The 13,171-nt window shown below is 42.8% G+C and overlaps 1 protein-coding gene across 1 annotated transcript in view; it reads left to right on the top strand.

The window, feature by feature from the left end:
* LOC146855440 (uncharacterized) overlaps positions 1–13,171 on the top strand; it is an 896,684-nt gene that overhangs the window by 450,690 nt on the left and 432,823 nt on the right. The window contains exon 6 of the mRNA XM_085651140.1: positions 987–1,084. Within this exon, the coding sequence (XP_085507266.1) occupies positions 987–1,084 (98 nt within the window). The remainder of the gene's footprint in view (positions 1–986; positions 1,085–13,171) is intronic.

Here is a 13,171-nt window from a genome sequence, read left to right as displayed (position 1 = left end):
ATGGCGTTACCATGGGAGACAGTATTATTTTTAGATACAATGCAGACATGAATAGTTAGCTGTGATTGAAACTATTGGTAGCCTTCATCCAAAAGGAGAGTTGACTAGCATGTAATGCATGTTTTACTGAACTGTATTGAAATGGTTTTTATGCATTGTAGCAGTCTGATTGGTCTCAAGGCGCTACCTGTCTAGTCCAGCATTTTTACAGAATGGATTATTGTGGAGTGCGCCTGGCTCTAGGAAATCATAATGTTCCTCCACAAAGAAATGGAGGCTAAGTCTGATGAAGTGAAATGTCTAATATCACACAGAGTGGCCAAGGGGGAAAGCTGTGATCACAGCCCTGTCAACATGTTTCAAGCCAGCAGCTTAGAGCGAATCTATAGCCTACTGCGATTGTGTCTTTTTATTTCACAGATTTATGTGCACAGAATGTGGGGCCTAAAAGATTGTTAATTAGTAGTTGACTGCGATAGCGGCTCCGAGTGCCAGCGCGGTGACCCTGTTGATTAAAACACGTGAAACATCTCGCAGTTCAGCATATTTCAGAATCCTTGCGTGCTCCATTCTGATAGCAGGAGAAATAACATGCACACCAAACATTAAAAAAAAAATCCGTGTCAGCGGTGTGCAGGACAGCAGGAGTTAATTATCACAGGATAACTCCAGTGTATGTTGGATTTAGTTTTAAAATTAACACATTTATAAAGAAATGAAGAATGTGTGTCATTGAAATGTTCAACCTGTGCCTGCGTGCACGAGCTGTCAATGGAGCCTGACAGAGTGCCGCGGCCTCAGTGATCCGAGGGTGTGTGTCCCCAGAGACGCCCAGGCGTTCCTCCACGCCCGCCTTTCTCCGAGTCTGTTTGGTTTGCTATGCTAATAAAGATGGCCTCCGCTTCCCTCCGAGCCTCAGAGTCACTCCACAATCTGTTCCTTAGAAACCCCGCCTCATTGCTGCTTCCTCATCTCTCTCTCCTCAGATATTGGAGATTGTGGACTACTATGTGACAGATGGCCTGACAGACCTCCGACTCTTCGCCGTGATGGCCAGCTTGGCGCAGAAAATAGCAGCACTGGAGTGAGTATTCGGCGGCATGGACGCTCATGAATTTTAACTCCTCTCTAACAAAGGGATTCAGGGGGGGTCAGAAGCGGTCCATCAGAAGCTGCAGTAATTAAGAGACTTACACTGCTCTCCAGTGCTGGGGATTCCTTTTCTGTAGAAAAAAAATGCCCAGGCTGTTCATAAAAGATTAAGGAGCTTGGTCTCTATTGATCCCTGGTCTACAGCTATGCGTCGGCACAATGGCGCGGCCTAATCTGGGGATGGACGCAGTCCAAGACACACCAGACTGGGCTGTTCTTTTGGATTTTGATTGCATGCATGAAATGAGGGTGTTGGACATATACCCGGTGGTGCTGAACACAAGGGGAATTTGCATAATGTGGCACTAGGAATCCCATAACAATCAAGGTGCAAGTCTGCAATGAAACCCGGTGATTCACTTGCATTTTGCCACTTTTCTTCCCCTCCATGTTCGACAACATACCAATAAAACAGTATTTATGCCATGTGCCTGGTTCACAAAGGTCTGAAGTTGAACTTAGGTGTGCAAAATAATTGTTTCGTGGGTAAAAAAATCACTTATCCTGAGTCACAAAGTTGTTGGACATTTGCGCTCGCAGACACAGAAGCTCGGGCTTGATGTACAAAGAATCAATTCACAAACACTTGTAGCAAATTATGCATTGACATTTTGTGAAACAATTCTGGTAAGTCAGTTCGTCAAATCACCATGCAGAGTAGATTGAAATTCAACCTACCTCTTACCATTCATGAGGTAGGTCACAATTGGTGACTCACTCCAATTGGATGCCATCGCAGGGATGGTGGCCTGCTGGGGTTAGGGGACCACGATGCTCATGATTGCATCTAAATAAAGGTTTTTTTTCAATGCAGCCCGTTTTCGTTAAAGGAAAAGGGGTGCATGTAAAAAAAACTATATTTTTTTCCATAAAGTTTGTTTAAGAGTTGACAGTGGTCCCCTAGACCACAGCCTACTTCCATACAAACTTTTGTTTTTTTTAATTTGCAACTGGGAAGCGTTCTCCTTGATCTTTGCAAATGGGTTGCCATCTCTTATGAGGTGCCTGTAACTTTTCAATGGTTTATACCTTAAATTGGAGTTACATACCCTTGACATATAGCATTCTAAATCGCAATATGGAAGGGAAGTCCTAAACACGTCGGCGTTAAATGGCTTTGTGAATTTCTCCCCATATTTTGTCTTCAGTCGATGGGTGGTTTATAACTGCTCTTTTCAGTGCTCAAATAACAATGGGCTGCTGTTTGCATGGATCGCTTAGGATTTATTTGCTTTCATAGATAAACTGCTTATTAAACAATGACCATTGATTGAACTGTAGAGTTTGCTTTATTTACAGAAGGAGATTTTAATGTTTAGAGAATATAGAGAGAAATTGGAAGAAAAGCAATTCAAAATCAAATGAGAAACGTTCTTCCTAATGAAGGAATTATATATTTTGAAAGAACAGCTGGTCTCAGGGGCATTATTGCAACGCCTACCAATAGTATCTTGTTTATTATCAAACTTTGGTCATATGGCCATCGCTGCTTCAGAATTTAACGTTTATGAGATATACATGCATAATCACACATGCACAGATCTAGCCCAAAAAAACTAAATAGAATGTTGATGTTACGACATTTTCAAATCAAAATCGCAATATAGAAAACCGCTATACCTATGAAATTTGAGAAAATCAAAAAACAAAATAATAATAAGGAAATTGAATAATAGAGGTTATGTACGGGTTCAATCCATCGAAAGTGGATTGTGATGCGAGTCTAAAAAGTCTCACCGACTTGATTGATTCATGTAGATATTTTCTCAGTTCAGAAATTTGTTTTGTTTCTTATTTGGTAATGCATTGACAAGGGATTCTTCTGAATCGTGGAGAATAAACTTGGCAATTTTTTTTTTTTTTTTTTCTCCTTGGATGTGATTGAAAAGTGCAAATGTTGCTACTAATATCGAGATCACCTGAGACACAAGTGCTGCCTGTTTAGCTCTGTGTCTAAATGGGAAAATTTTTCATGTTTCGGCTTTCATTCTGTCAGTGGTATGTTTTTGATCGTTCATGGACCAGTCTCTCAGATGTACTTTCATTTGCAAGCTACCGCAGTAGAATTGGCGACACAAAGTATGCATTTATACTAAGCAAAAGTTCTTTGCAACTGCCGTTGCACATCACAATGCAAAATCGTAAGAGTTTTCCGGGACCCTCCCACCGCAAGGTGACTTACAGTGGAGTACATCAATTGCTTGCGATCACTCCGTTGGTCCTAACGCATGGAATGGTTACCCCTTGTCATGACTGACAACAGCCCTTCACAAATCATTTACAAATTCTAAATTGTCAATTGTTGGCAGGTCACAGTGCCAGAGATGTCCGATGGGGATTGCTTCATTTTTATGATGGTTCCTGGAGTTCATTAGTAGAAATTGTTCTCCAAGTTGAATTTTTGTTTTGCCTTATTTCATACACACCATTTCTGACAGCCATGCTTGTTGATCTCTTGGGTCTCCTCTTTGTGGTGAGCCTGCGAAGATTACAATTTATGTTCATAGTAGTTGCCCTTTTTGGAAATCACAAGTCCTGAAAATGGTCTTCTGCGGTCACACTCTCGGGCCAAATTCTCCACTATTCCAATTGCCATTCAATTTACAGGATATTTATAATTTATGGCTTCGAAATTTGGTGACTATTTGCCACCCTCACTCTTAAACCACAGATCACATTTAATTCATCTTCCTATTTTATTATGCTAAATTGTGAACCAATTACTGGTACTAGTTCATCGGCAGCTGTGGTCTTTGTAAATTATTATTGAATTCACTGCATTTCACTAGAGAATCATCAAATGCACTTCCAGAAAATTAATAGCCTGTAATTTCAATGAATACATATGACTTTTTTAAAGCCCTGCATTGGAGCGGAACAAGTGGTCTGTTTCTGGAAAGTCCTTGGGAGGTGCAGGATATATGTGATGTGTAAGGTGATTGCATGACTATTATTAAACATCATATCTAGTGTATGGTAGCACAAAGGATGTGTTAATTGATTTGTGTGTTGAATGATGCCTGAACTCAGATTATGATCTAATGCTGCACCTTGTTTATCATCTGGCGTTTCCTTTACAGAGATTCAAACTGACTAACTGTGGGGGTTTCTTGCAACGAGGACTAGGTGAAAAAGACCATGGGGCCGATTACGACTTTGACAGTGCTGCGCATCCTCTGCACCGGCTCAGCACCGCCTAAGCCATGCAGGGTCCGGACTCCAGATTACAAATTGACCTTGTATCTGCTTGGATTTACCTCTCTTTTCTTTTGCAAAAGAAGTTCCAGGTCGGCATGGACTGTGAAGTGGAACTTGGGGTGCACCCAAATCGGGGGGCACATGTTGCGCCCCCCTGAATGCATCCCCATGGTGGTGGGGGCCCCCCTGGTTCCCCTTTGTTTCTCCTCTGCCAGCCTTTTCATGGAGGTGAGCCCACCAAGAAAAGGCTGGCGGAGGGGAAACTCGTAATATGCTCAGTGGACCGCAGCAGTCCAGCCTTGCATTTTAAATAGGCCTGTGCACTGCGCCACCACCAGGGAACGGCGGTTCTCTGGCACAGCGGTGGTGGTCCAAAATGCTGCCTCATAATTGGGTAGATGAAGGACCGCCACCGCGAGTCTGGCGGTCAAAGACCTCTAGAATCATAATCGGCCCCCATGATTTTGATTTCTTACAGCAAGTTCAAACTGTTCCCTGGTTTCATGGAGCTGTACACCAGAATAGAGTAAGTATTAGTGGTGGGTCAAAAGAATGTGAGCATATGTGTGAGAAATTGGGTTGTTGGTTGACTGGGGTGTGAACAATGATCAAGCAGTAAGCACAATCCTTGTCAGGGTGAGGAAGACGTCAACCCTCAATATACTTGTGCTCAAACCTCTGGTAACTTAGCATACAGCTGTTAGGCTTAAATTAAAGGCAATGTGTAATGTATTTGTGAAACACTATGCACAGTAATATAGTATGGATCCCATAGCAAGCTAGAAAAATAGAGTGATTGTAATAAATAAAACAAGAGAAAAACAACACAAATCAAATCAATAGAACTAAAGATATGCAAGTTTAAAGGTATCTGGTCACGCCGAACAGGGACGAAGTCACAAGTTCAGGCCAACCACGATGGAGTGCTGACAGGTTGCAGGGACCCACTTAGGCTGAGGAGTTTTGAGGCTGCAACGGGGGGCCCGCATTATCGTCAAGGCTGCCGTCAATGAGGGATGCAAAGGTCTGCATGAAGGGTGCAACGCCCAGCAGAAGTTCTGATGAGGCAGCAGGCTGCGAGGCAATGTGTGTCTCTGTGATGTGGAAGACCCACACAGCGGTGTTAATGCATCGGTTCTGCTTGGGATTGCACAGCAGAAAAGATACATCAGTTCTGCTGGATCCGCAGAGGCTGGCAGGACACCTTAGGCCGACTTTCAAGGGTTCTGGACTGGGGTGGCATCACTTTGCAGGCTAGACTCACAGATGGCAGAGTCCAGGTACTGGGGTCGAGGTTGTCAGGAGGCCACCCAACTAGCCCTTCGAGTCACTCTGGTGTCCTGGGTTCAACGAATGCAGGTCCAGACCTACTCACCCAGCAAGAGGGCAGGAGGCAGCAGGTCAGCACAGCAGGGCAGGAATTCCTTCAGAGCAGCAGAGTAGCAGTTCTTTCAGCAGCTCAGCTATCCTTCTTCCCAGCAGATTAGCCACAGGTCCAGAAGTGTATTGAAGAGTTTGTGTCTGAGGTCCAGTATTTATTCCTGGTGCCCCTCCTCTGGAAGTTGGGAGAAACTTCCAGAGGTTGCCCTTTGAATTCAACAGGCATCCTGCCTTCACTGTCCAGTCTGCAGACTAACTACAGCCCTTTGTGTGGAGGTTGGACATAGCCTATTCATGTGTAAGTAGGGCTATGCCCAGCTCCTCCCTCCTATCCTGCCAGTGATGGCCCATTCAGGCACACTGAAGCTCCCTATTGTGTCACTGTCTGGGAGTAATGCACAAAGCCCAACTGCTAACTTTCCCAGTCATGTGACCCAGGGGCAGCCTGCAGGCACAAAATGGGTAGGGCAGGAAAATGGCAACTTTATAAAAGTGACATTTTCAAAATTGTATTTCAAAATCCGACGCTACCACAAGAGAGGATTTTTCATTAGAATTCCAAAGACACCAAAAATGAACTGATTATCTGTTCATATTTGGAAATTGCAGCTTATTAAATGTAATATGGTAACTCCAATGTTATCCTATGATAGAGGTAGGCCCTGCAGTAATGAAAAACAAATGTAAGAGTTTTTCTCTACCATGACATGTAAAACTTAAAAGTAAATGTCCTACCTTTTAAATACACTGCACCCTGCCCTCTGGGCTGTTCAGACTCTACCCTAGAGGAAACATACATGTATTAAAAAGGAAGATTTGCGCCTGGCAAAAGGTTGGCATGGCAGTATAAAAACTGCAAACATAGGCTGTGATGGCTAACTTGAGACATTTTTAAAGTGCTACTGAAGTGGGTGGCACACAGTGCTGCCAGCCCACTAGTAGTATTTAATTTTGAGGCCCCAGGCACAGGTAGTGCCACTTTACTGGGAACCTATGAGTAAACAAAATATGCCTTTTGGGTATGAGCCAATCTGACTACATTTTAAGGAGAGAGCACAAGCACTTTAGCACTGGTTTGCAGGGACAAAATGTGAAGAGCCCTAAAAGTCAACAAAAACGGGTTCAGAAAACAGGAGAGTGAAGGCAAAACATTTGAGGATGACCCTGCAGAAAGTGCCAAATCCAACAATATTTATGAAAAAGAATCCTCGGCCTGATTTATGTTGAACACTGAGAATCCACCTCTTTACCTCTATCTCTGGCCTTACAGAGGACACTTTGGAACTATGCATTTGTCCTGAGATTTCCTACCTTGGAATTGTGTGCCTGGCAAATGATTGCGAATGATCCTGAGTTTTGTATCAAGAGAACTCCTATGTCTCCAGGCATCTGGGAGATACCTGCTTAGATTTTCCCTAGAAACTGATAGTGAGTTATGCAAATACTCTTTAAAGAGGCACATGTTCACATAGCATCTAAATACCAGTAGATTTGCGGATCTATTGTAATCTGAGGCATACATTTCTAAAGCTTCATATATTTACACTAAAATCTTCAAGACATCAAGTAAGAAGCATTTGAATAGAAGCACTTTGATTATGTTTGTGTTGGCTTAGTTGAAATCCCTCGTGTGTAAACTGTTACATGGTCCGGTTCATCAATACACAGTCGGAGCTGCACCACACGCAGACAAACATATAAACTGGAACAATGTCAAAATAAAACAGTGTGATATGACACTTCCTTGTGAATAACAATGTTTATACAATCCATAGGTTATCGTTTCTTCCTTTATTTAATTGTGTTCAATTCTTAAAAAACCATCAGCTAACGGGTTTCATCCATTTAAACATTGGACTTCTTCAGGGTGCAATGTCAGCGTGTCCCGTCGCATTAGAAACTCTCCAGTCAAAAGATTGAAATTCTCAATCTTTTGACCAGAGAGTTGCTAATTGTCTCATTTTATATGTTTGTCTGTCTGCATGTGGTGCAGCTCCGACTGTGTATTGTTGTTCTATACTCCCTGTTGAAGGGAGGCACCGCTGGGCAGGGGGTGCAGGTGGAGATTTGCACACAGGGACATTCTCTTGGTCATAAATGACATAGGTGACTAACGATTGGGTGCTGCTTGTAGTTTTGGTCCACTGCCCACATCTCGAGTAAATGGTCCGGTTCATACTTTAGAACCCGCTGATATAAAATCTAGACTATTACATCATTTAACCAAAAATGAGTACAAGGCATTTTGTACTGGTTATCATATAGCCACATGACTCACATCTTCCTATTTCTGAGATACAATTGTGTCAGAGTGTTCTGAAACATCTAAAGTTTCTTGCATACTGTGCTGTTGACCTTGTAAATGAGGTGGTGCAAAAGTCCTGCTTCAAAGATTGTAGGGTTTGAATGATGATTTTCACATGCGACTCTGAGAGGAATTGGCTCTTGTTCCTATTGCATTTTAATATGAAACTACCCGGTGGAATCACTGACATATTTCAACTATTGGTTTAACATAATGTTCTGGAACAAAACAGCTGCTCCTCAATTTAGAATCGAAGTTGTTGTGGCTCATTAGCATTGATCTTATACATAGTGATAGAAATTGATAAATTGTAAGTATAGAGACCTAGATGTGCATGCTGGCGTGAGATCTATTATAAAACAAAACAATATATTATTAATTCAGAACTGGATAGTGATTATGATGTATGTCATTTGTACAGATTAGTCAGTCACATCACAGATATAGTTTGGTATCATCCGCCTTATAGAGAACAAAATCCCGAGCCAGCTAGCAAATCACTCATATGTCACATGTAGGTGACACATTGGCTGCTGAAGCAGAGGTAGGCATTATATCAAATGACGTTTCGCCAATTTCAGGCATGTTGCTTTGAATTGTATATTCCTTTTCTCCTCTGGCACACATTCTTTTACTGAATTTTTTATATAAGTGCTTTTTGAGGTATAGGTATTGGCAGCTAATGTCCTACCTCAGAATGAGTATTTTTGAGAAAGCTCAGTGTAATCATGTATGCGTGCTTTTTAATTTATTTTCCTGATTGTAAAATTCTTCCACATTCATTTGATGTTGGAGTGAGAAATGTACACATAGAGGGGCCAGTTGAGCTACAACTCAGTTGGATCTGGCAGAACAGGGAGGGGGCTGGTCTCGATGGGGTTTAATGTTTACCAATAGAACACTTGGGTTTAACTCTGGAAACTGCGTCAGCAAGTGTGCATAATCATCGGGATAAGAATAGATATTGTTTACAGAGCCTTGATTATTGATAAGTGTTGCTGCATCAATAATGGGAAAAATTAAGAAGCAAAATTGTGATGAGCTGATTCATAAAGTGCATTGCAATCATTAACAGTTGTGCCACTAGCTGACTCTTCGGGGATGTGGTTTAAGTAGAGATGAGAAGTTTATAATGGCAGTAGGACATTCAGGTTGGTGCTGGTTGATTGCCACACGGGGTAGATTGTTGCCAAGGTTCTGAGGTTAACAATCACAAAGGTAATGCTCAGTGGTGGCTGGTGAATTCGCAAAGTGGTGAGTGCAAATTCATACTCCAAAAAGCAAGTCGAAAATGACTGTGGTGGGCAAGCATCCCTACCTTAACCTACCTCACCGCTCCCCCTCCCCCATCTTTAGCGATCAGGGAAACTTTAACTTAAAAAAAAATAATAATGGGCAAACAGTGTATTTTTATATTTGCTCTGTGAAACAACACAATTTCTAATTTTTCCAAGCAAGTTTGAACCTCTCCAGTGATGTGATCACCTGACTGTGAAATACTGCAGGGTAGAGACAGTAAAATGGGACAGACATAGTAAAGAGGTCAGAGAGTGCTACAGGATAAGGACAGAGAAGAGACCGGAAAAAAATAGAGTGAGACGTTCATAAGAGTAGGAAAACCACAGGGAGGCCAATTCAGACAATATTATAGAAAAAACACGGAATGTAGCACTGGAGAATGTAAGACGGCCAGAAGTGAATGTGAGGAGAAAGTGGCTGAAAACAGAGGGTGGAAATCTGGTGACACGGAAGAGACAACTGTAGAGAGGAAAAGAGAATGGGAAGTGAAAAATTGCAGAGAGTATATAGTAAGGAAAATGGCACATGTATAAAGAAGAGTGCAAAATGCCATAGTAATAAGAGGGGAAGAGCTGGGTAAAAGAATGTATAAAGTTACAGAAGTGCTTTGGCAAGAGGACGGATGGGAGGGAGGGAGAGGAGAAACAGAGTGAAACAAAGCAACGATGGAGGGGAGACACTGGGATAAGAAAAGCTTGGGAGAGAGTCAGGGAAGCCAATGGGAGACATTTTAAATCTAATTACACCAAATTAGATGGCTAAATCTAGTGCTGCTTCGCTTCCCCAGCACCACATCTGCTCATAGTTTTTTACTTTGCTAATTATTTCAGTATGAACAGCTTTTTAAAACACTATGCCACAGATGTAGTTCCTAACCACTAACTGAAAAATTCATTGGGAGTAACATCCAAGGCTTAGTACTATATTTGACCTGTGACTGATCGAGAAATTAAAGTTAATCAATAAGAGAGGCAACCCTATTGGTAAATTGGTAAGGGTTCTACTCCATCTTCCAGTTCCCTACAAAATCCAGATCCCCACCCTTCATCATCTACTGAGGCGGCGGAGGAGTACTTAAATGGTCCGTACCTAGAGGAGAAGTTCGCAGACCTCAAGCAGGATCTTCTAAGTGTCAAAGAGATCATGCAGTCAGTTCTACAGTTCTCAATGAAGATGGAGAAGATATGGAAGCTACACCCTCCACTTGCAAATGTACATTGCAACACAACTGGACTATACGGGGCTAGGTAAGAAGAATCCTTTTTCCGATCCCCAATTAGTGCCTGATGGATCTCTAGGCCCCTGCCCAAACATCACTACAGACCTCGCAGGTTCCATCCTCAGCTGTTGGAGGAAGACATCCATGCTCTTGTAGTCTCATATAGTAGTTCGAGGTCTGTCGCCTCCCCTAACTACGTCAGTAACATCCCCGCCATTTCTCCTGACCCTGACAGGGAACCTAAGGTGAACTCCAGATCGGTTAATAAGGAAAATCTACTCCACATAAATAGTGCTCATACTGAAGAGATTAACACCTCCCCTCACATTAATGCTATATTGCTCAATTTTAGATCTGCTGTGAAACATGCTGCAGACATTTCGGCACTCATCCTAGCACAAGATCTGGACCTATTGATTCTCACCGAACCATGGCTCAACGATACCTCCTCCCCTGTTCTGGACATTTTAGTACCACCTCACTATATCATTATCCGAAGAGATCCCCCAGGGAAAATGGATGGGGGGGGGGCATTGCCTGTATTCATCGCTCCAGCATAACAGTAAAGCAATCCCAGAAGGCTCATACATCTTCCTGTGAACTACTCATGACAAAAAATTGGAATAAGGGCAAGATTGTATGTGTGCTACACATGATTTACCATCCTCCTGGTGACAATTTGATCTTCATAGAGCAAATCATGGAGCTCATTAGCTCATGCTCTGATCAACCATACCATATCTTCCTTGGAGACTTTAACCTCCACTGGAATGACACCAATGCTCTTTCAGTCACCTCCTTTAAGACTTTCCTCTCTGATCTCAACTTCTCTCAGATCTGTTAAGGACCCACCCACATCAAAGGCGCCACCCTGGACCTCATTATTGCTAGAGACAATCTCATTCAACTGAAGGACGTCTTACCATGCGACTGGTCAGATCATCACCAAATTGCCTTCCACATACTGGAAATGTCGACGAGCAGAAAGGGTCAACCTCTTAAAGCGAAACAATGGACTCACAACATGAGAGATGTAAACATCAATGTTCTTACTTCCATCACCAAGAATAGCCTCAACCTAACATGACTAACCTGGACGATCTTTCTGACCATTACATTAGCACTATGACTAGTGTCTTTGACTCTATGGTGCCCAAACAACTGAAAAGGATTCCCCCTAAACAATCCAAACCTTGGTTTAATGGTTCCCTAAATGACGAACGCCGCAAACTTAGGCTTTTAGAGAGGCCTTGGAGAAATGAACCTTCCACCTCCAGTCTCTTTCAGCTAAGGAAAAAAAAAATGTGCATTGCTGAATCTGACCATTTCAGAGGGCAACTGGACGGCGCAACAAACAGACCCAAGATGCTTTTTGAAATCATCAAATAACAAGCAAATCACACGTCCAATCCAAACCTGTCCTCCGTGACGCCACTTCCCAACGGGAAGGCATTCACAGTGCACTTCTCAGAAAAAAATAGGAAAATAGAACGGGAGCTCCAACCTTGCACGCCCATGATGCCGCCCCTAATCCCCACCACTTCTCCAGAGGAACTGGTTGGGCCCCGCGACGGTCTCCTTTTCTAGCGGATGTTCTCCCAAAAATGGAGCCTCCTGGAATTCCTTTCCCTGCCAGATCACACAGATTTACTCCACAAGATGGCAACTCTAAAACCGGCCAACCACTTCAACGATCCACTTCCTGCTAAACTCTTTAAAGATCTCAACTTGGCCATTCTACCTCTTTGGTCGCCGATTATTCATGAATCCCTTCCGCAGGGGAGCATCCCGGATTGCCTCAAAATTGGACAAGTCACTCCAATCCCCAAGAAGCCCAACTCAGATTTATCTGATCCCAACAACTTTAGACCTATCACTAACATCATGACGTTAGCCACACTTCTCGAGAAATGTGTCCACAAACAGCTCTGCAACTATATTGAGCAATTTCAACTGTTAGACCTCTATCAATCCGTTTTCAGAGCAGGACATAGTACGGAAACCGCACTAACACACATTGTGGATGACACGCTGAAATCCCTTGATCCGAATGTCCCTTGTCTTCTGATCCATCTAGACCTATCTTCTGCTTTCGACACCATAAAACACGAAACCTTGATTAATCTTCTACAACAGAGGATGGGTCTAGCGGGACCGGTCCTAAAGTGGTTTACCTCCTTCTTACACAACCACACGCAAAGGATTAAAATCAACCAGTCCCTTGCTTCCAGTACCCAGGTTAGGATTGGAGTACCGCAAGGATCCACACTCTTGCCAACGCTCTTCAACCTATTTATGGAACCTCTCACAGTCATTCTGAACCAGTCTAACATTCTTTACCACACTTATGCGGATGACATGCAACTTTACTTGAAGATCTCCTCTCTAGATAACATTAAAATTCTAAATGAAGCTTTTTCGCAAACTCAACAATGGTTAGCCCAGAACCATCTGTTGCTGAACACACAAAACTGAATTCCTGCTCATTTCCCCCCACAATCACTCTACACCTACCCTGGACTGGTTAAAGCAACTCACAGCCCTTAACTGTACCCCTCTCGTGGTTGATTCTGCTAAATCATTAGGCATTACCTTAGACAAACTAATTAACATGCAAG

This window comes from Triturus cristatus, chromosome 4_1 (assembly GCF_964204655.1).
Source record: "Triturus cristatus chromosome 4_1, aTriCri1.1, whole genome shotgun sequence".
Classification (NCBI taxonomy): Eukaryota; Metazoa; Chordata; class Amphibia; order Caudata; family Salamandridae; genus Triturus; species Triturus cristatus.
The sequence above is the reverse complement of the archived record's forward strand: the minus strand, read 5'-3'. Positions and strand labels throughout refer to the sequence as shown.